General features: G+C 41.1%; 1 protein-coding gene across 1 annotated transcript in view; it reads left to right on the top strand.

Moving 5' to 3' along the window:
* LOC309569260 (putative N-acetylated-alpha-linked acidic dipeptidase) overlaps window positions 1-25,344 on the top strand; it is a 256,771-nt gene that overhangs the window by 93,224 nt on the left and 138,203 nt on the right. Inside the window, exons 8-9 of the mRNA XM_082275019.1 lie at window positions 22,458-22,543; window positions 24,825-24,944. Coding sequence (XP_082131145.1) covers window positions 22,458-22,543; window positions 24,825-24,944 — 206 coding nt within the window. The remainder of the gene's footprint in view (window positions 1-22,457; window positions 22,544-24,824; window positions 24,945-25,344) is intronic.

Here is a 25,344-nt window from a genome sequence, read left to right as displayed (position 1 = left end):
ACTGTCAGGGACTGTGGGCATGATACAAGAGACTGTCATGGACTGCGGGCATGATACAAGAGACTTTCAGGGACTGTGGGCATGATACAAGAGACTGTTGGAGACTGTGGGAATGATACAAGAGACTGTCAGAGACTGTGGGCATGATACAAGAGACTGTCAGGGGCTGTGGGCATGATACAAGAGACTGTCAGGGACTGCGGGCATGATACAAGAGACTTTCAGGGACTGTAGGCATGATACAAGAGACTGTTGGAGACTGTGGGAATGATACAAGAGACTGTCAGACTGTGGGCATGATACAAGAGACTGTTGGAGACTGTGGGAATGATACAAGAGACTGTCGGAGACTGTGGGCATGATACAAGAGACTGTCAGGGGCTGTGGGCATGATACAAGAGACTGTCAGGGACTGCGGGCATGATACAAGAGACTTTCAGGGACTGTAGGCATGATACAAGAGACTGTTGGAGACTGTGGGAATGATACAAGAGACTGTCAGACTGTGGGCATGATACAAGAGACTGTTGGAGACTGCGGGAATGATACAAGAGACTGTCGGAGACTGCGGCCATGATACAAGAGACTGTCGGAGACTGGGGGCATGATACAAGAGACTGTCAGGGACTGTGGGCATGATACAAGAGACTGTGAGCATAATACAAGAGACTGTCAGAGACTTTGGGCATGATACAAGAGACTGTCAGACTGTGGGCATGATACAAGAGACTGTTGGAGACTGCGGGAATGATACAAGAGACTGTCGGAGACTGCGGGCATGATACAAGAGACTGTCGGAGACTGCGGGCATGATACAAGAGACTGTCAGGGACTACGGGCATGATACAAGAGACTGTCAGGGGACTGCGGGCATGATATAAGAGACTGCAGACATGATACAGGAGATGGTCAGAGACTGCAGACATGGTACAGGAGATGGTCAGAGACTGCAGACATGATACAGGAGATGGTCAGAGACTGCAGACATGATAAAGGAGATGGTCAGAGACTGTGGACATGGTACAAGAGATGGTCAGAGACTGCAGATATTGTAAAAGATATGGTCAGAGACTGCGGACATGGTACAAGAGATGGTCAGAGATTACGGACATGGTACAAGAGACGGTCAGAGATTACGGACATGGTACAAGAGACTGTCAGAGACTGCGGGCATGATACAAGAGACTGTGGGCATAATACAAGAGACTGTCAGAGACTGTGGGCATAATACAAGAGACTGTCAGAGACTGTGGGCATGATACAAGAGACTGTCAGAGACTGCGGGCATGATATAAGAGACTGCAGACATGATACGGGAAATTGTCAGAGACTGCGGACATGGTACAGGAGATGGTCAGAGACTGCGGACATGGTACAGGAGATAGTCAGAGACTGCAGACATGATACAGGAGATGGTCAGATACTGCAGACATGATACAGGAGATGGTTAGAGACTGCAGACATGATACAAGAGCCTGTCAGAGACATAGACATGGTACAAGAGATGGTCAGAGACTGCAGATATCGTAAAAGATATGGTCAGAGACTGCAGACACGGTACAAAAGTTGGTCAGAGACTATGGACATGGTACAAGAGACTGTCAGAGACTGCGGGCATAATACAAGAGACTGCGGGCATGATACAAGAGACTGTCAGAGACTGTGGGCATGATACAAGAGACTGTGGACATAATACAAGAGACTGTCAGACTGTGGGCATGATACAAGAGACTGTCAGAGACTGCGGGCATGATACAAGAGACTGTCAGACTGTGGGCATGATACAAGAGACTGTCAGAGACTGCGGGCATGATACAAGAGACTGTCAGACTGTGGGCGTGATACAGGGGTTGTTGGGGACTGTGGACATACTTCAGCAGTATGTGAGAGACTGGAGACATAGTACATGACATATTATAGATAAGTGTTTGTCTCCTAAAACATAAAATGCTGTTAAAGTCCAATTTGCTAGAAGTTGAAAAGAACATGAATGATTCCTTCCAGTGAATATGTGCCAGCAGTGTAAGGGTTACCTGCAATGTACTCTCCTCTGGCAGACGATCCCCGGTCAGGCAGTGATGTACCTCCTCCCCCCGCCTCCCTGTAGAGAAAACCATCACAGCAGGAGGAGGAGGGGCGGCTTTGGTGTACTCCCACACACACTGACTGCAGAGGCATCCCTTGAGACATCCGGCTGCAATGCAAAGTGTTGTCCGCAGCGTGCGAGAACCAAGACATCTCGCACATGCTGCGGGCATTCCGGGACTCAGCCCTGATTGGCCGGGATCGCGGGCCAGGGATCACTTTGTGGGACGGTCCCGGACAATCAGGGACAGTTGGGAGGTATGCAGATTGCATGAGGCCTATACAGAAATGGCCATCTTCATCCCCACAAGCATAATGGAAAAAGGAATAGGGAATCCATCACAGGTGGGAGGGAACACAGAAGGGAAAGACAGAAAGGGCAGGTGCAACAACCACAAGATGGCAGTATAAGAACCAATTACAGTAAAACCTTGGATTGCGAGCATAATTTGTTCTGGAAACATGCTTGTAATCCAAAGCACTCTTATATCAAAGCGAATTTCCCCATAAGAAATAATGGAAACTCAGATGATTTGTTCCACAAGTCCTTCGGTTTATAGTCTATAAACAAAGATTATAGCAATGTGATAGGTTGTGTAACCATAAAATGTCCACCCACAATATGCAGTCTCCACAAGGGGATTAGAAGCAAAATCTAGCAGAGCTACAGAATAAAGGAGACATGAGAGGCGCCTCTAAGTGTAGCAATATGGTTACATTTAATGAAGATTCAACATTTAGCAACTCACTTGGTTGATGATTAAAATAGGCACATCTAAGTATGCAGGCATCGGGGGTAAAGCTGACCATCTTCTGAACCGCCAGCTCTCACCACTGTCAGTCTGCAATCCTGACCGGAAAGAATAGCCTGCAGTAGAGTGATCTGAAAGTGAGGCTTTGAATCACTCATGGAGTGCAGCGGGGGAAGGGATAATGAAGATGACAGTGCAGAGGATGGTCTATGTGGACAGCTTTACCCCAGATGCCTACATACTTAGATGGGCCTGTTTTAATCATCAACCATGTGAGTTTCTAAATATTGAATCATCATTAAATGTAACCATATTGCTACACTTTAGAGGCTCCTCTCTTCTTTTTTATACATGACGCTACTTGTATATCAAGACATCGCTTGTATATCAAGTCAAAATTTATTTAAAAAATTTGCTTGTCTTGCAAAGCGCTCTCAAACCAAGGTTTTACTGTATATAGAAGTCAAATAAAGTTCACTTTTTTTTTTTTTAAATCCAGCTCCTCTATGTACTATTATACTATTAATGTACCTCCATTGCAGAAAAATAAAAGCTTTTTTGATTTTGAGAACAAGGCCTTACCTTAGCCCTTGCTGTATTTCTTAGATAGCTTCATTACTTGCTGGTATGTAGATTGGGACAGAGAAACCAGTAAGACACAGCAAGGAGTTTACCAGGTGACCAGATTAGCACACACCCTTCACCCATCAACTATGTTTGCTCAGCATCCCCGGGATCCCTTCAAACATGCATTTGCCTGGCTTCCCCAGTGTACCGCCAGACTGGCTCAGGCCACATACTAAACTCCCTGGGGCCACATGCAGCCCATGGGACACCCCTGCTGCAGTGCAAGGGCCTGTCTGATTGGATACAGAGTGATTGGATTGATGGTGTGTCCTCCTATTATAAAGTTTTGTTAATACTAAAGAAGATTGTACAATCAGATTGTATAGTGTATGGCCACATATATACACCTAAAATTACCTACAGTAGTTGCGCTTTTAGTGTCATTTATTGTTAACAACACACCAAACACAGAACACAGAAGCAAACACACATTTTGCCACATAAAAAAAGCGAGTGACAAACGATGCAAAACGTAAAAAAAAACAGCACTGCGCCAAAATGTCCCATGAACTACTTTGTCACATGTAGGGCAACCCACTAAAATCAACAGGCTGCCCTATGTGTGCCACTGGAAAAACAAACCAAAAAACATGCGTTCCCACTACTCTAGGTGTGAATGGGGCCTGAAAGTGAAATTGGTTCGTTTACACAAGAACAATGAGGCTCCATTCACATCTGTGTGTTTCCAAACGCATGGCAAATTGCACAGAAAATGTGTGCTTTGCCATGCGTTTCAGAAACACTGCAATGTACATGGTGTTTGTTTTGTCATTACATGTTAAAAGCTCCCCAAGTGTAGCAAACGCACCGGAAACTGCAAAAACGCACAATGCACCGTGCCAAAAAAAAGTTCTGGAGCGTCATGCATAGGGCAGCCCATTCAAGTAAAAATGCTCCAAAACACCCAAAGAAATCCATGCGGGAATGTAAGTTTTCCCTACGTGGCGATGTGAACGAGGCCTGAAACTGAGTATCTTCATCCACTCCCTCCTATTTTCCTCTTATAAAGATGACCATACACTATGCAATCTGATTGTACTGTGTGCTCCCCTGGTCTCCCCCCCCCCCCCCCCCACAATGTGCTCCCTCACCTCTCCTGCCAGCTGCTGCAGGGGATGTGTCACAATAGAGAACCAGGAAGGGGTCGGTAAATATGTAATTTACCCGCTCATTACTTTTCTGAATGGACAGAGTCATAGTCAGTGACATTGTAAAAAATGAAATAAAATGATAAAAAATAATACAATTAAAGTACCAAAAAATGAAAACGACTGACACCAGTGGGTGAACTTCCAGGATCGCAAAGGTCATACTTGCAACCGGGTCCTGGCATTTCACCACCGTGGGGAGGCCCCATGATGGCAGGAAAGGGGCCCACAGCAGAACTTGTGAAAGGGTCCCGCTGTGGCCCCGCAATGAGAGTAAAGGGCCCCAGTATCAGTGGGAAGAGCCCCAGGCTTGAAGGGAAGGGCCCCGGACAGGGGTCGGGGGGGGGCCCTTCATGGTTTCTTGCACTGGGGCCCTGAAGGTTCTAGTTACACCTCTGTCCTGTGGATAAGGTAAGTGAGAGAAAAGTACATTGGGATGGCCGGGCCAGAAATGGCATTGGAAACGCTTCTATTTATTATGAAAAGTGAAATTCTACTTGAAAAGGTGAACTTATCCTTTAAGTACCATATTTAACTGCTGAAAAGCTAGGTGAAGAGCTTTATGAAAGTTTAGGGAGAGATTAGACTTGATCAGTTGGGAGTTTCGCTTCTTTTCTAACACAAGTTCACTAATAAATGAATTTGGCATTCACATTTTCCCTAAATATACACCAAATTGATTTTACTTAAAATGTTACTTAACTCAGGGCCCTACATTCACTATATCTGGTCTCTCACAGTACAGAGAACATGGAAATGCAATTATATTAGTAAATATAAACTGCTAAATACCTTTTCTCATCAGCAGTACATAGCAGTCTTGTGACTTCTATCAGTGTCCAGCCAAGCAATGGTTAAAGCTTGTAGGAGGAGTTTTCATTCTCCTCTGACTGTCCTTTTGAGGCTCCAGGACCCCTGACATTCTGTCTGGACAGTGCTGATTGGCCCTGTGCTGATCACATGCACCCTTCCAAAAAAAACTCTAGCAATACACACCAAACTGAGCATGTGCAGAGTGCTTCCTAGGGCTCTGTTCTATCAGCAGATGAATTGAGGACAATAAAAGAAGGGGAGGATCAGGGAAGACAGGATCAAACAGCCTTTTTACACAATGTGGAGTATTAACCCCTTAGGTTCCACAGTGGGTATAACAAGCATGTTTTACTGCATATACAGCCTCATTTTACTGTTTTGGGTTAACATTTTAAGCATTCAATGGTTGCACTTAAATTTGTGGGTTTAGTAACATTTTAAAATCATAAATAGTAATGGTCAAGTGGTTCGGGCCAAGCAGCGCCTGTTCAGGTGTTCGTCGAACACCTAAATTTGCAGGGCACTCAGCGCCGAGCTACCCACAATACACTGTGTGCTGCACAGTGCATTGTAAGCCCTGATTGGCCTAAGCACAGTAAATAGCTTTTTGTTAAGAAGCGGGCTAGGAAACTGGCCACTGCATCCTTAACAACAAATGAGTCATCAGCTGTCAGTAGACTTCCCCACTGGCAGCTGAATGGAGAAAAAAACTTGTGAAAAAATGGCATGGGGTGTCGTCAACCCCCCCCCCCCCAAATCCATATTGGGCCCTTTGTCAAGGTACGTCCTCCCGGCATTTTAGGCCCGTGCTGTAGCCAACCTTCGGCTATAACGTGGGAATGAAGTGGTTAAAATCCATACACCAGTAAGCAACTGTGAACTGTCATTTACCAGCAAGTAAAACTAATTTTTTCTTTGTAAATGTCTATTTGCTGTAGTAGGTTGTGAACATTATGTAGATGTTGCCATTTCACAGGCAGGCTAAGGGCATCGCCCATGCGTGTTATTTAAAGGAATTTAGCATTTTTAATGTTTCACTTTAGGGATCAGCGAATGTTTTGCTTTGGTACATGTTCCTTAGGGCAGTGTCCAGCTTCCCAAACCATATGTTGACAATCCTTTGTCTATTAGCCTAATAAATGGCCATTACGGATTTTGCCAAATTCCCTCCCATTGACTTCTAGGACCCAGATTTGGTATCTAAACTTCAGTAAAGTTCACTGAACCTTCCCTGGCCAGGTACATTTGACTCATCACTAATTCTAACTTGCTTAATTCTCTAGGGGCTAGAGGAAGATGTGTTTAGGCAGATTAACTGAGGTGAATGTATAGGTGAATGAATGTATAAGGATCTCACTGGTTTTTGCTTTTGGCTAATGTTGACCATTACAGGTATCTAAATGCATGAAAATTAGTGTCTCCTGTTCAGTGTATTGCCTTTGGTTTCAATATATTTTTGCATCATTTTCATTTTTTTTTTCAGTAATGGCCTAAATGTTTTTCTTAAATTGCAAGAAATAAATAATTCTGGGAAAAAAAATGATTTACCTATAATGTGATGCTAGATTTGCACCTCTTTGGGAATAATTATATATATATTATATTTGATCCTATTGTATGTTAGGTCCTTGTAATTCCGTTCACTGGTTACTATTTCATAGCTCTGTTCATAATAATTAAAAAAAAAATCATAACTATTATTTTTTTTCTTACCGGTGTACAGCAGTTTCCTTTTCCAGCTGCTGTATTTTATCCTAACCTTTCACAATCCATGTAAAAGGCACGAGTAGGTGTCTTAATAATTATGTGGTTTTAATTAACTTGCGGCTATATTTGTACAATGCATTATGTTTGGTATCAAAAAAGCCTATAGTAATTACATCGGAAGTGATTTCACATTTAGAATAGTTTGTATTACGAAAATCATTTTGTTTCTGGCTACAGATTACATTTTCATCAAGCGGCAATAGAAAATCAGATTATGCAATGGTTGTCTATTGCTGTATTTAGCTCAGGCAGAGAAATGTAAAAAAAAATGTAATGTAAATGTAATAATGAGAAAAATGTAACTGTAGTTTGTGTGCATTAAACATAACAGCAAAGTTGCACATTAGTCGAACAGCTAAATACATATAAGGCTCCTTTCACACAGGAGGTGCAATCAGGTCTGCTTGTCAGGTTTTCGGGTGGACCTGATCAGAAGTGATACGTAAAGCCCCGTACACACGATAAGAAATTTGGAAGGGGAATTTCGTCCGACGACCGATCTGCCGATTTTCGGATTGTTAGTATGATGCTTTCGACAGCCGACTCCGACTTTTCGGCCAAAAAAATCCTGGTGTGCAGGCATTGAAATTTTTGTCCTCCGTCAACACACGTCCGATTTTCGTCTCATTAGTACAGATTTCGACGGGGAAAAATCTTATGACCAAGACTAGGCATGCTCAGAGATGAAAGAACACATAGAAAGCAATCCAACACATGACATCACTTCTGAAGTAGAATTCTGTCGTACGGAAAATTCGTGTGCAGTCTAGAGCACATTCCAACCAACGGACACGACTCTGGACAAAAGATGGATGACCGGTTGGCAGAAATTCATAGCGTGTGTACGGGGCTTCAGTCTACTGGCAGGCTGATGTAAACAGATGTGTGTCCTCTTCTCTTTTTTGCAACCTAAAAGTGACAGATTGGGGTTACAGATTTAAATGGTCCATATACATCAAGTCACCTATAGATCTAATAGCGGTCCAGAAAGCTTTATTGTTTAAATGTAGTTAAACACCAAATGGACACAACTGTCACAAAAGTGACATCCATCCTGTTCTCCTCTGATCTGTTCATGGGTCCCCTCCTGAGTGGACTGGATAGCGTCTGTGAGAAAGGAGCCTAAAATAATTTTTTTATCACAAAAGATTTGGATTTCTGTCCATAGGGTCCTGAGGTTTAGACAGCCAGGTTTTGGTGACCTGGCTGTTCTCTACTGCAGACTATTTAACCACTTAAAGACCAGGCCTTTTTCTGACATTTGTTGCTTAAAAGTTAAAATCAATATTTTTGGCTAGAAAATTACTTATAACCCCCAATCATTATATGTATATATATATATATATATATATATACTTAGAGTGAGAGCAATAATTCTAGCACAAGACCTCCTCTGTAAGGCCCCTTTCACACTTGCGGACCTGTCAGTTTTTTAGGCGGATCTGAACGGATACCCCATGCATCTCTATGGGGCATCGGATCTAAGCGAAGACATGTCCGCTAACATCCGATCCGATACTGTCCATCAAATCCGGACGGATGAAAACCCTATTTTCAATCCATCTGACAGGCAGTCCGTTCTCATGCGATTCCCCCATAGAGGAGAGCGGGGATCTGACACCCCTGTCTCCGCACACAGAGCAGAGACGGAGCTGTAATCCACCTGCTCAGCGGGGGATCAGAGCCTTGTGAAAGGGGCCTAACTCTAAACAGATAACCACAAAAAATTTTTAAAGCGTCTAATATGCAGGTTTTTAAGTACCGTAGTTTGTTGCCATTCTATGAATGTGCGCAATTTTAAAGCATGACATGTTAGGTATCCATTTACTCGGCATAACGTCATCTTTCACATTGTATCAAAAAAATTGGGCTAACTTTAGTGGGGGACATAAAAAGTTGCAATGACCGCCATTTTATTTCCTAAGCTTTCTGCTAAAAAAACATATAAAACATATATAATGTTTGGAAAAAGGAGAACCCCCAGATTGGTTGGACTATATAGGTGACTGGACACCCAACAAAATCAAAATTGTTTGTAAAACATAAATTGCTTTATTGATAACAACATAAAAATTGATAAGGAAATGTAACAATCAAAGACATACACATTAAAAATTTTGCATGCAAATCGCGGCTTATACAAGGTATGGGGAACCCAAGGGTACATATGGTAAGGAAACAGACCCTACACGTTTCAGGTAGAAAACCCTTCTTCATGGGTCAACAGAATTCAAATCCATATGACTTCACCACTTGAGTATCCAAATATACCAAGAGGAGCCATGCAAGTTTAAAATCCAGTAGAGATTACCAGAGGATAGAAGGATGCCTGGTTTGGGGTTTCCATGTAGTGTGAGCTGGAGTACAAAGAAATATAAGGAAAAGGCCGCAAGACTGCTGACCAGCAGGTACCACAAGGATGCAAGTAGGTCCAAATTGTAGTTAGAGTAAGAGAGAAAAAAACAATCCTGTGGTATGAAGCTACCCACACAAAAAGAGATCATATAGATCAAAATAAATGTTTTTTTTTTTTTGGAGTAGACAAAAGTTCCATGTTGTTCATTTATGCAGCGTAATAATTTGCAGACAGTATGTGTGTGTAATCACCATGGCATCCTCTGCTAAAAAAATTTTAATGTGTATGTCTTTGATTGTTACATTTCCTTGTCAATTTTTTATGTTGTTATCAATACAGCAATTTATGTTTTACAAACAATTTTGATTTTGTTGGGTGTCCAGTCGCCTATATAGTCCCACCAATCTGGGGGTTCTCCTTTTTCCTATCAAATAGGGATGATAGGAAACTGGCACCTAGGTACTAAGTGATAGGGGACCATACATATATAATGTTTGGGGGTTCTGAGTAATTTTCTAGCAAAAAAATTATGATTTTTAAGTCATTGAAGTGTATTTTTTCCAAAAACAAATTGTGTTTTAAAGACTGCTGCTCAAATACAATTGCCTTGTACACACAGCCTACAGTTATTCTTCACATTCCAGTGTCAGAAGTTTCTTATTGTGTTCAAACATGAGGCATGCTGTATGATACTGCACAGATAATGCATGACCTCTGTCTGTACTCTGAGAACTGACATTTACTGTGAAGAAACTATGTACATATCCCACAATCCTTGGGTCTCTCAGTCTAGTGCTGGTGCAGGTGAGATCTTCACAGTAATTAGATCTAACAGCCACAAGCAGGCAGAGCATTCACAGGCACACAAAGAGCTCACTATTGCAGCTGGAAGATGTTTATTACATTAGCACTTCCACATTTGTGATACAATACAGAGCAGACAGCATTGCATCTGTTGGAAGTTGTGTGACCTGGAACAGGAAGCAGACTTGTCTTGGTAGATAGGGACACAATCTTTTGCATCTCATGACCAACCGAATTATTTCTAAAAATAAAAGTTTGGTATATGCAGTATAAAAAATAAATGGGGGGGCGCTATAGGTGTAGCAGAGGAGACTGGAGACTGTAATTGGGCTTTTAAGTGGAACTAAGGTCAACTAATAAAAAAAGTGTGAGCAGGCAGCACTTCTCTATCGTATACGATTATTATATACAAAAATTGCAGCGCTTGTTTAAAAGACAATATTTGAAATAACAGTGATATTCTCACAGAAACATATATCCTATGTACCAATATAGTGCAAAAATGTGAAATAATACCATTAGTAAGAAAAGAATTTCAATACATAAATATAAAAAAAAACTCCAAAGTAGAGAAATTCCAGGTGTAGTTGAAGTGATTATAGATGGCAATAGTAACAGTCCATATATAACACCCGTATGTGAATATCCACCACCAAAATGGGTGATGCGCTTACCGAAACATATGGACTCAGATACTGTAGTACTGAGTCAAAAAAGCATGTGTAATCCAAGTATTGATTAGGGAAGCAGTTCAGAGGGTCTCACATCACCACCGCACAACAGGATTACCACTCACTTGATTATTTTGTGCATTCCGATGGATCATGAAAACATAAAAGAGCCTCCACATAAAAAAGGTAGAACACTTACATCACATCCAAAGAAAAAGAGCCTGTCATGAGATCCAACAAGGAAAGGACACGTAGAATGCAATGGGCTGGATAGAACTTGGAACTAACACGTTTCGTCTGCTAAGACATAATCTTAAACCCATACGAGACAAGCTATGTCACCTTTGCACTAACAAACACCCGCATGCTTGTCGTCTTCTCCTAAATGCATGTTGAGCTTCTCATGCGCAGCTCACTGCATATTCCTGGAACACTCCTACTGCACCGGAATGATGGACTCGGGATGATGTGATTCTGCCACCGGCCAATGAAGAGGCCGTAAACCTGACACCTGGAAATATTCTGGGAGAAGATGACAGTGGCTGGTGGAGGACTTAATCACTGCATCACTGGAATGAGGAGGTCAGTATTTGTTTCAGTTTAGTTCAGTTTTAGGTAATACAACTTGGCTGCCTTCCTTCACCAGCCTATGATTGGACAGTAAAAGAATGACATAAGGCTGATGAAGTCACCATTCTCCTATTTCCCCTCCCCAGCATAGATGCCTGTGGCAGAGCCTAATTGGCTCCTACTAGTGCCTCTCCCTTTTACAGCCTGAGTGCTACTGCAGGGTAATATGAATACAGATTAGGCTGCTTACACTGGCTGCCTTTAAAGTGTTAGTAAACTTTAAAAAAAAAAGATTTCTCCCTGCAAGGTTAAGGCATAATGTGCTAGTATTCATGGCACATGGGAATCGTGGCTGCGGCATAGAGCTCTGAAGGAGCGGCACGGGTATGTAATTTCTTCAGAGCGTATGCGCTGGTGACACCACTGGCTGCTGCTCACTATAATATCTCCTAAACAGTGCGCGTTTAGGAGATATTAATTCAACCTACAGGTAAGCTTTATTATAAGCTTACCTGTAGGTAAAAAATAAAAACCATAGAGTTTATTACTACTACTACTACTACTACTGCTACTACTAGATACTGAAACCTTGCCATGTAGGGCAAAGTGACATTCCCTGGCCCAATTATTCTGACCTTAGCTGTCCTCCCTCGCAGCTTCTTGCTCCTCTGCAACTGCAGCTTTAATCAGCGGCATCAGTGACCCCGGCAAGGTGTGATGTCACTGCAATAAATGATGTTGTATATGTGCCTGGAGTTTGACAAGAGACTTGTTTGCGAATTTCACAAAGAGGTATTTAATTAGTCATAAAAATAAAGCAGAAGTGCCGCACAAATGTAATAACAAAATGTACTGTGTCCTTGTGCACATCTCAAAGACACTCAGTTTAATCTATTGCAGAATTATCAGGGCATGTAATCTTCCACCAGATCCAGAATTGCACACATTTGGATAAAGCTGGCCAATATCCAGAATAAAATCTCTATAGTTAGTTTTAGGTCAATTGGCAGCTTGTGCTGGAATTCCGCCACAGTGTAGAATAGTACTGTGAATATTCTAATTTGTTATACAATGTAATTATGGCTTTTTTTCCATTCACAAGCAGTTTTAAATAGTTCTTTTTCTATGCCTGTTTCATTTTTACCAGAGACCTTTAAAAGAAACCTTTTATAAGAAAAATAATTAGGATGCCATTGTTGGTTTCATTCTGTTTGCTAGTTTTCTGGCTGTTATGCCGATCAAATTGCTTTTTTATTTGATGGATAAGAGAGGAAACCTAAGTTCTCAGAGCTTTTCAGAGCTCTATTGTTGAGGGAACATGATCAAAGGAGATACGCTATTGCCCAATCATCAGGCTGGGGCTTGTTTTTGGCCAGGTCGTATTTTACTGCAGAGTAGTCTTCACTGACCTACGGTAGGTATGCTGTCTGGTCCATGCGTCTAGACAAGATATGTGAAATCATATATAATCAGCACAAATACGTACTCAAATAAGTGCAACAACCAATAAAACCAATAAGTGATGTATATAACATATAATAACCAATGGCCTATGCTAAAGGCCTACTGTGATTGCTGGCAACACTTATTAGAGCATGTCCACCAGTGACTCTATAATCTTCAAAACTAATGATATAAATGTTAAGTGCAGCACAAACGCGAGTATGAATAATCATTAAAAACAAATCAAATCATAAGTCCAGTGTGCATCGGTGAAAAAACAGCCCAGAAGTCTGTAGAAATCTGTTCCACTTCTATGAAAACGCCATGTGACAGTTCAAATTATTAGTCCAGTGTGTTCAGTGACCACCACCTATAGACAGAATGCCTGCTCACCTCCCAGGTATGACCCCATGTTGGAACACTCCTGTAGAGAACACCCTTGAGCCCCGTTTTCCACTTCTAAGAACTCAACCATTCATATATGACCATGTAAGGTGGAAGGAGCCCTATTCCAGGATGTTTTATACTCTTGTATCAGCATAGTGAGCTGATAATATGCTTGATATTAACTTTTTTATATGAGTGTTTTTAATCCCTTTGTTTAGTTTTTAATAAATGATTTTTAGAAGAGAGCACTATAGTTTTCCATTTTGTTTTTATGGTTATATATGGATGATCAAGTTCTTGGCGTAACGTGGCACAAGGGTGTTCTCTACAGGAGTGTTCCAACAGCTTCCTATAAAGGCGGCGTACCAGGCGTACCAGGCGATTGTGACACTGTTATGGGGTCATAACTGGGAGGTGAGCAGGCATTCTGTCTATAGGTGGTGGTCACTGAACACACTGGATTAATAATTTGAACTGTCACGTGGAGTTTTCATAGAGGTGGAACAGACTTCTACAGTTTGGACTGTTTTTTTTTTTTGTCACTGATGCCAATTGGACTTATGATTTCATTAGTTTTAATGATTAGAATTCATACTCACGGTTGTGCTGCACTTAACATTTATATCATTAGGTTTGATAAGATATGTTTTGGTGGAGCCTTGGACTCCAGAACAAGCAGATGTTGAGGTTAAAATACACATTTTAGAGGCAGCTCTTTGTCACTTGGTGTGTCCTAGAGGATCTCTGGAGCAGGGGCGTAGCATGGGTTTTCAGCAAGGTCATTTGTGCCCCCTAACCCGTGGACTTTTAGCATTCCTTTCCACTAGTACAGTAGTTCTGACCTACTTGATTCCTACGCTGACCTACCTGATTCCTACACTGACCACTAAACGGACCTACTCGATTCCTACACTGACCTACCTGACCATTACACTAACCTACCTGACCCCTACACTGACCTAGCTACACTTACCTACCTGATCCCTACACTAACCTATCTGACCACTACTGTACACTGACATACCTACACTGACCCCTACACTAACCTACCTGGCCATTACACTGACCTACCTACACTGACCTACCTGACCCCTATACTAACCTATCTGCTCCCTACACTGACCTACCTGACCCTACACTAACCTACCTGACCACTACACTGGCCTACCTACACTGACCTACCTGACGCCTACACTGACCTACCTGACCATTACGCTGACCTACCTGAACCCTACACTAACCTACCTACACTGACCTACCTGACCCCTACACTAACCTACCTGACCACTACACTGAACTACCTGACCCCTACACTGACCTACCTGGCCACTAAACTAACCCCTACACTAACCTACATGACACCTACACTGACCTACCTGACCCCTACACTAACCTACCTGACCACTACACTAACCTACCTACCCTGACCTACCTGACCCCTACAGTAACCTACCTGACCACTACATTGACCTACCTGACCTCTGCACTAACCTACATTAAACATACTTTCTGCACTACTTACACCCCCACATCCCCCATACACAGTATGATGTAGATGGTGGATCCATCATCCTCCTTACCTCTCCATGGCCTCATCGTCCATTTGATCAGAGCTCCCCCCAGCGCCGGGTGGGCGGTATTGTAGGAGACCCTGCCATCCACCCGCTCCTTAGTATCCCCTCCCCCGGGAGGTCAGCTAGCAGCCACTGCTTTCTCTCATGGCCATGATCTGCTCTGAGCATCGCCCCTCCACCTCCACTGTTTCACAGGCCGTACCAGAGGGACAGGCTGGACCAAAGTAGCCGCGAGGCAAGTGGTGCTGGAATAGGATGCAACGGAGAGGAATGCCTTAATGCCCCACCGGAGGTATAGGGGTTCAGGGGAGGCAACAAGCTGCAGCACAGACCCTCGGGACAGCAGGGGAATAATTTTGCGCCCCACCTAAATTTCACACCCGGGGCGAGATGACCAGTTTCCCCACCCCCCCCCCCCAATTGCTACGCCACTGCTCTGGAGTGATTTGGAGAACATGGTGAGAGCACCACAAAACTTAAATGCATCCAGTAAGATTTTATTTTTTACAAAAAGAGGTCAAAATGCGTATGTGTTTGAGGGATTTGACCCCCTAACCCCTACATCAGAGTTAAAGTGGTTATAAAACCTCCAACATGAAAAATGAACAAAACATTTCTTTCTCAATCCAAAGCACTGAGTGTCATTTCTCTCTGAGCTCTCTACCCTCTGTTATCTGCATGAGTCAATGATAATACTTTATGCTGACTCCACAACCAGCTCCCAGCCCCCGCAGCACACAGCAGGTGACTGACAGTCTCGGCTCTGAATGTTTCCTATCACAGTGTGTAGGGGAGGGTGTATCCATACCTTCCACTCAGGTTTCATAGAGCTCTGCGCTATAGCGCTGCAGTGAGTGTGACATCAGTGTGACATCAGATCCCTGCCCCCTGCCTTTTACTACTGATAAATAGCCTTTGATCTGTACTTTGAACTGATATATGCAGATAAACAGGTACAACTTATGTAGGATAATTTTTTTCATCTCTGTGTATCACCTGAGGCTAGTCTAAGTCTAGACACTTCAATGTGCATATGTAAGAGTTTACAACCACTTGTAAAAAAGACAACATAAAATAATATAAACTAAGGACCTAAAATTGCAAAGACTCAATTAAGTTAATTTACTAAAGACAAATAGACTATGCACTTTGCAAGAGAATTTACCCCGAGCACAGTGAATGAGGTGAAGCTCTACTGACGTTGATTATCCAATCATGTGGAAGCAAAAATAATGTTTCTTGCATGTGATTGAGTATTCTTGCAAAGTAAATTTTGCCACACTCACTTAGCTCTGCGGAAAATTCTCTTGCAAAGTGCAGCTTCCCTTGCAAAGTAGGCATTCTTTTTGCCTTTCGTAAATCAATTCCGATGTATTGTAATATAACCTAATGCAAAAAAATGATTAAATTACAGTATGTAAATATTAAATGCACTGAAAATAATCACTATAATCGCGTGGGTAAACAATACATACCAAAGGTGATACAAAGAATAACCTGAACATGGAGGTAAACATCACATCCTACGAATTAAAGTTATGAAAATATATAATATTATTATATAGATAAAACATATATCTGTTATTATATTGATTAAAAATGTACTGTACTTATACATACATGTAAAAGCAATCATGCATATATTTATATTAAAAATTACTAAAATATATCTATGTAGAAACAATTGTGCCCAACAAATCAATGAAACCAAAAATAAGACTATATCTAGTTATGTGATCCAATAAATCCCTAAGATATTTGAAATGTGTTGTTCCACAAAATAACATAGTTAAAAAAATTATATAAAATTAATTTAGAAATACTACCATCAGCATGACGTTAGTATTAACCACTTAAGGACCGCAAGCCGCAGTTATTTTGCAGCAGGCAGCCCCTCCTGCACAAATCAACGTAGGTATACGTCGGTCGCTCGCCTGCAGCTATAGGGCGAGCGCGTACCGCCTGACACCCGCGATCATTCCCCGCTGAGAGAGAAGAATGGTCAGCTGTTGTAAACACAGAAGGAAGAAAAATATTGACTATGACCCCAAGAACACCATCCCTACAGTCAAGCATGAAGGTGGAAACATTATGCTTTGGGGTTGTTTCTCTGCTAAAGGTACAAGCTGACTTTGCCTCATTGAGAGGCCAATGGATGGGGCCATGTATTGCAAAATCTTGGATGAGAACCTTCTTCCCTCAGCCAGAACACTGAAGAAGGGCCGTAGATGGGTCTTTCAGCATGACAATGACCCAAAACATACCGCCAAGGCAACAAGGGAGAGGCACAAGAAGAAGCACATTAAGGTCATGGAGTGGCCTAGCCGGTCTCCAGACCTTAATCGTATAAAAAATGTATGGAGAGACCTAAAACGTTGAGTTGCTAAGCAACAGCCAAGAAACCTTTAGGATTTAGAGAAGATCTGTAAAACTGAGTGGACCAAAATCTCTTCTGAGATGTGTGCAAATCTGGTCACGAACTACAAGAAATGTCTTACCTTTGTGCTTGCCAACAAGGGCTTCTCCACCAAGTACTAAGTCATATTTTGCTTGGGGATCAAATACTTATTTTACTCATTGAGCTGCAACTCAATTTATAACATTTCTATCGTGTTTTTTCTGGATTTTTGGTTGATAGTTATTGTCTGTCTTTTAAAATACACCTATGATAGCAATTATAGTCCCTTTAGACTTGATCGAAATTCCTAGCACTAAATAATGCATCTAGTGCTCACACATAAAAAGTTGACAAAGCTCAGAGATGCTCAGTCCCAAACAGAGAGGTCCAGGGCAGGCTATCCCAAAACTAGAGAGTGGTGTATCATTGGCAAATACAGCAATCAGGAACCCCCCCCCCCCCAAAGGGCAGTACACCTCCTAATAAATTATAATAATAAATATAAAATTCCTATATCCCAATAAGGAGATTCAAACTAAATAAAAAAAATCATCTGTGCAATTATGTTTGTCTTTAGTTCAGTTTTTAACAATTATGGTTTTTAATTTAGAAAATGAAATGCGCATTTCTTATAAAGTTGTTTTTTTCCGCTTCATCATCTCAATATGTACTGTAAGTCTTCAACTCTATGTTAATATGTTTTAGGCTCAAATGATAACAATAAAAAAAGATTGTTATTTAGCTTAAAGTGGAACTTTAGGCTAAGGAAGTAAACTTGGCGGACAGGCAGGATATTTAATGCAGAAGAGACATGCTTTGTCTCTTCTGCATTAAAGCTACTTACCTGCCTGTCCATTCCTGTACAGTGAGACATGCGTGCGCAGCCAATGATAGCGGCCAGGGATCGAGACCTGGAAGCCGCTCACCCGAAGATGTCAGCGGGGCGGTGCATCGCTGGAGCTGAGGTGAGTATTATTCTGCTTTCATTTTTATGCATTGCTGTACTGTATATTTCCACTGTACACACTAGATGGTTGTGTACTTTTTGCTTGACCTACTATTAAAAAAAGAGTATGTGGATGCTTTAAAGTATACAGTGCCTTGCGAAAGTATTCGGCCCCCTTGAACTTTTCGACCTTTTGCCACATTTCAGGCTTCAAACATAAAGATATAAAACTGTAATTTTTTGTGAAGAATCAGCAACAAGTGGGACACAATCATGAAGTGGAACGAAATGTATTGGATATTTCAAACTTTTTTAACAAATAAAAAACTGAAAAATTGGGCATGCAAAATTATTCAGCCCCCTTAAGTTAATACTTTGTAGTGCCACCTTTTGCTGCGATTACAGCTGTAAGTCGCTTGGGGTATGTCTCTATCAGTTTTGTAAATTGAGAGACTGAAATTTTTGCCCATTTCTCCTTGCAAAACAGATCGAGCTCAGTGAGGTTGGATGGAGAGCGTTTGTGAACAGCAGTTTTCAGTTCTTTCCACAGATTCTCAATTGGATTCAGGTCTGGACTTTGAATTGGCCATTCTAACATCTGGATATGTTTGTTTGTGAACCATTCCATTGTAGATTTTGCTTTATGTTTTGGATCATTGTCTTGTTGGAAGACAAATCTCCGTCCCAGTCTTAGGTCTTTTGCAGACTCCATCAGATTTTCTTCCAGAATGGTCCTTTATTTGGCTCCATCCATCTTCCCATCAATTTTAACCATCTTCCCTGTCCCTGCTGAAGAAAAGAAGGCCTAAACCATGATGCTGCCACCACCATGTTTGACAGTGGGGATGGTGTGTTCAGGGTGATGAGCTGTGTTGCTTTTACGCCAAACATAACGTTTTTGCATTGTTGCCAAAAAGTTCGATTTTGGTTTCATCTGACCAGAGCACCTTTTTCCACATGTTTGGTGTGTCTCCCAGGTGGCTTCAAGTCTTGTGGCAAATTTAAACAACACTTTTTATGGATATCTTTAAGAAATTGCTTTCTTCTTGCCACTCTTTCATAAAGGCCAGATTTGTGCAGTATACGACTGATTGTTGTCCTATGGACAGAGTCTCCCACCTCAGCTGTAGATCTCTGCAGTTCATGCAGAGTGATCATGGGCCTCTTGGCTGCATCTCTGATCAGTCTTCTCCTTGTATGAGCTGAAAGTTTAGAGGGACGGCCAGGTCTTCGTAGATTTGCAGTGGTCTGATACTCCTTCCATTTCAATATTATCGCTTGTACAGTGCTCCTTGGGATGTTTAAAGCTTGGGAAATCGTTTTGTATCCAAATCCGGCTTTAAACTTCTCCACAACAGTATCTCGGACCTGCCTGGTGTGTTCCTTGTTCTTCATGATGCTCTCTGCGCTTTAAACGGACCTCTGAGACTATCACGGTGCAGGTGCATTTATACGGAGACTTGATTACACACAGGTGGATTCTATTTATCATCATTAGTCATTTAGGTCAACATTGGATCATTCAGAGATCCTCACTGAACTTCTGGAGAGATTTAGCTGCACTGAAAGTAAAGGGGCTGAATAATTTTGCACGCCCAATTTTTCAGTTTTTTATTTGTTAACAAAGTTTGAAATATCCAATAAATTTCGTTCCACTTCATGATTGTGTCCCACTTGTTGAGTCTTCACAAAAAATTACAGTTTTATATCTTTATGTTTGAAGCCTGAAATGTGGCAAAAGTTCGAAAAGTTCAAGAGGGCCGAATACTTTCGCAAGGCACTGTATGTGAACACTTACCCATTCAGGTTACAATAAAAAAAGTTTGCTTATACGTATATTAAAAAAAAGAAAAACCATTATAAATACCTTTTTTTTCCCCTTTTTCTATAAGTCATCGCATACCCTCTTTTCTCAGCTGCATAAAAGCACAGGAGACTTGGGGAGGGGAGGAAAAACAGCAGCACAGGGCATATCAGCATAAAATCTAATCATCGGAGGAGAGCAGGCTGGATTTCCAGCACAGCCAGAAAGTTAACGATGTTGTGGGAGAACCATTACTAGTGTGGTCAGTTTTTTTGTAAATAGGAAAGCAGAGAGACTGGCAGGAAGACCAGATATTTCACACAAAGAAAGCAATACAAGGAGACAAGGATACCTTTTCATACAGGTACATGGAACGGCAGACACATATCAGGAATATGAAATGTTGGGGTAACTTTCTTTAAATGTGTCTATTGTTGATATGGTTTAAAAATGATTTTTATAGTGGCAAATATTTAAAGCCAGACGTGGACCTCCACTGTTACTAGGCAGTTCAACTTGATCCAGTACATACAAAGAAATAGTGCAGCGCTTCATAAATCAAATCAAACATAAATATTAAAAGTAAAAAATGAGTTGAAAAAAGTCCATGCAAGACCCGCGGGAAGGAGGTGAATCAGACTGATCCTAAATGGGGCACAGGTGCTATCCAGTGCACGATCGACCACCACCATAAAGATTGGCCTCGGCTCTCACCTCATATCAGTTAAAAGCAAGCCCAACTATCCTCTATCAGTATGGAAGAAGCAATCCTGGATCGGTTTTAGACAGACCTCCACAGCTCCACTTAATAGCCTTTAGAAGCACAGTATGACAGCCAGAACTCTCCTCTCCCAGGATAGAAGCAGTGAACCTGGATCAGCTTGGACCTCCACAGCTCCACTCATAACCATAGGAGACATAAGATGGGCAAACACATAGTGTAATCCTGATAACAATTTTATTAAAACGCAATATAAAAGAGCCTCTTACTCTGTGTTGAAGATAAACAGGCAAAACGAATGTAACAGGCGGCGTGACGTCAATGTTCCAGATAACAGCGGGTGACGTCAATGGCTCCACCTTTCCCCCCGCACGCGTATGGGCGGGGACTTCGTCAGCGGTGATTGGAGGCTCAAAGAAACGTCACCCATATAAATGTGCTGAACTAATCGCTGATTGGCCACACTGTAACGGTCTCTTGATTGGCTAATCCGGTTGCCATAGCCGCAAAGACGCCGCTGTACCCGAAAGTGGAAGTCAGCGGGCTTAAACAGGGATTAACAAACGCAACTTGTTAATTGGCTAAGCTATAGCAGGCTCGTGATTGGCTATTCCCAATTGCCATAGCCACAAGGACGCCGCAATATGCAACGGCGGAAGTCAGCGGGCTATACAAGCTTCTAAGGGGTAAATAGCCACTATAAACGTAAAACTCAACAATATAGAAAGTATACCATATAATATATATTTTATAAAATCATATGCTGAAAAGGTCTCTGAAAAAAAGAGAGTCAGGCTCCAAAACCTATTTCCTCTCTAATGGACCAAAGTAAGCTCTATAAAAAACAATATAATAGACAATATATAAATAGTAGACATATAAATATGTTAAAACTATAAATCCCATAAGTTAGGGATTAAGCAAAAGATCCTAAAAATGAAGGATAAAAATCTATATTAAAGGAGCAATCAATGCAAAAGCACCCGCTGTCATCTAGATTACAATGTTAAACATAATAAATCACAAAACTAAAAATGACAAATTATATATATATATATATATATATATATATATATACATACATAACAAAAAACAATTAACGATCAGAAATAAAACAATTTCCCACAACCCCTTCCAACTTGATCCAGGACTCACCACCAACCTGGAGATAGGACACTGAAGGAGCAGCAGCGCACTGATGGGTCATTCTGCTGTTCTTTCCTTGCATATCAAGTGTTAGACTGACAGCACTGTGTGCTGCAGCAGAACCTCATTGGCCCCCGGCATTGACTTCTCTCCAATTCCAAAGTCTTACTGTGCAGGGGACTCAGAATGTATTCAGGAGGCTGTAATACTGTCTAATTCTGGTATGATTTGCCTTTAGAATAATTATATTTACTTTTAACAAATTACAGTTATTGATCTTATGTTTACATATGCTTGGAGCTTAGCTTTAAATTACACATTTTATGAATATCTGATCCTTTTAACAGGCATGGATGACACAAAAGCTAAGCTATGTTAATATAAACTAATAGTTACATGCTATGTTTATATATATATATATATATATTATATTTTATAATTACAGTAAAATAAAGCTTTATGTGAAGACCTACAATGTAAAGAAAACCATAAGAAATGTCATTGGATTCATTGAAGGACAGTTTGAGCCTGGTATGTAAGTGAAATATTTGTTTCATATTTACCTTTAACCAGGACTTTGTTTCTAAGAGAATATGTACAGGAATGCCCCCCTTCTGAGTAATTTCTTGTCTCTGCCCCCTACCCACCTCTGGGCACCGTTGCTTCGTTCATCCCCCTACCCACCTCTCCGTAGCACCCCCATCTAGAGAATACAGAGCCAAGTATCCTTTTGTGGTGCAAGGTAATTTGTTAATGATATTAAGAAAAGTAGTAAAAAAGATCCCCCACAGCCAGCAGCAATAGACCCCCCTAGCAACAATAGATTTGCCCACAAACAGTAGACCCCCAGCTACAACAAAATACCACCCCAGCAACAGCAAAAGATCTCCCAACAGCCAGCATCAACAGACTCTCCTGCAGCCAGCAACAATTAAAAGAATGATGTCAGCGCCCAATAGGAGTGTCAGCAGCATGCAATTAGTGTCAAAATACAAACGCTAGTGTACATATAAAAGGAGAAAGATTGCAGGGCTATTAACAAGAATGAATGCATCACAATAAAGTATGCAACGTGAGACAAAAAAAAATATCAATGCAATAAAGTGTCCATTATTCATACACAAATGTTCATATCTGTGAATAAAATGTGACAAAGAAAGTGCTAAGTAGCTCAATAAAGCATAGAAAACAGGTGTAATGAAGTGTCCTTGATTATAAAGGTGTCCAGTTAAGATAAATCCAAGTGTAAAAGATTGAAGGGCTCTATAAGAAATCATTAGTGCACAGTATGCCTCCACCGAATGACTGAAATGCAGACTCACCAGAATTAATTGCTGTCTAAATTATAGGACAGCAATTATGGCCCCAGATGATGATATCTTTCCTCTCGGACTGTGATCAATATCCCAAAGCCTCCAGAAAGAGGGCGAACAAAGATGTCTCAGCCAGTCACACCGGATAAATCATCAGATGCAAGAGAAAATGCTCATAGTGTAGTATTTTTTGTAAAACAAATGTAAAAACAAACTAAAAAAGTATATTCCCAATCCTCAAAAAGCAACAAACAGGAAAAACTGTCGATATGGTAAAAATAAAAGGTCCAATAAAGTGTAATAGAGAACTGGTAGTGCAAAAATAGACTTACATCTGATGCTGCCAATCTAGACAGAATGGCGGCTGGACCTTGGTGATATGCCTGAGGTCCAGCCGCCATTCTATGTCTAGATTGGTGGTATCAGATGTACAGTAAGTGTATTTTTGCACAAAAAAAAAAAAAGTCTGCCTCTTCCATTCATAGAAAGCTTTTAATTGATTGAAGCTAAACTACAGCTTTTATGAATGAAGGAGAATGGCTGAAAAGGTGGTCATAATTGGTATTGTTGAAGAGTACCTATGGCAGGTCTAAGTTGTATTAACCCCTGCAACACCAGAAGATTAGAGCTGAGGGGGTATGGGGGCACAGAGGACTTTGGATTTCAAAGAAGCCTACAGCACAAGGGACATTTCTCATCGAATGTAAGTAAAATCCCTTGTTCTGAATTGTAAAATTTAAATAAAGCTTTAACCACTTTCCTACGCAAGTCCCGTTACTGCATCTCATACACACATACATATTGTATATACACATGTTATCTTTGTCTTACAAATAAACATTTAATACGTGACAAATGAATACCTTACCAATATGAATTATTAAAGAGAGAATACAGCAGAAGTCAACAGACTTGATGAAACAATATAACTTTTAAGGTGTTTTGAGGATGAGGTAGATAGGGTAATTGTTTACTACTCTGGCCTATCCACTAGTGTGTGTAAATTACAGCTTGAGTTACTGTAGCCTGTAAACATTTTTTTTTTTTATAGAGGGAGGTAAAAAGATATATTTGAAACACAGATTAAAGCTCAACCTGCTAGCTGAAAAGGAATGCAAAAACATTTACAGTTTAATATTTCAGCTTTACCTGACCTAAAATGTTTAAATCGTATTCTAATTTAAACACTGAAAATATGTACAAAATCAGTAAATGTTACTTTTAAATTATATTAATAAAAAAAAAAAAACATTTTAATGTAGTAGGCTCTTCAAAGAACAAAGTCAGGCACTAATAAAACCAAAACCTAACTAGCAATTCCCACAACCCCTTTCAGGCAGATTCAGTAGGGCTATCAGACTGTTTGTGCAGGAGGCTACAGCCACACACATTACCACATTATCACATTATTCTCAGGCTATTTAGGAGGGAGTAAAGATCAAGGAGTAGAACTGTAAATTGCAAAATGAGGCTAACAATATTCTATATTTTCTTTACAGATCGCTATGTCGCTTTGGGTAACCATAGAGATGCCTGGGTCTTTGGAGCTATTGATCCATCCAGTGGCACAGCTACCATGATGGAAGTTAGCAGAGCAATGGGTGAACTTCTCAAAAAAGGTACGTGCACAGATTGATTGATCAGCCTGGTTCCTCTGCACATGTTATTGAAATGCCAACTCCAAAAGTCTTTTTATGCCTAATGAAGATGTTCCAATGTGCACACTAAATATAAAGGATCAAGATGATTTTAACCACTTAAAGTCCTTTACAGGTGTAGCGCTATCCCCTCAGGAGCTGCTTGAATTCTTGTTTGCCCAGGTCTCTCACTAATTACGCCACAGCCAGACACAGGGTATTTTCCACAGCCTGGTGCACACACTCACCCTGGTGCACACACGCACACAGACCAGTCTAGGGAATTTGTTTTGATGTTTAATTTGGAGACCTTGGAGAGGAGAAAGGATTTAGTAGGATACTCCAAATTAACTATTCACAGGTGAGGACAACTTTCTCAGTA

The sequence above is a fragment of the Pelophylax lessonae genome, assembly GCF_965119305.1.
Source record: "Pelophylax lessonae genome assembly, chromosome: 13".
Lineage (NCBI taxonomy): Eukaryota > Metazoa > Chordata > Amphibia > Anura > Ranidae > Pelophylax > Pelophylax lessonae.
This window is presented reverse-complemented; position numbering and strand designations above follow the sequence as displayed.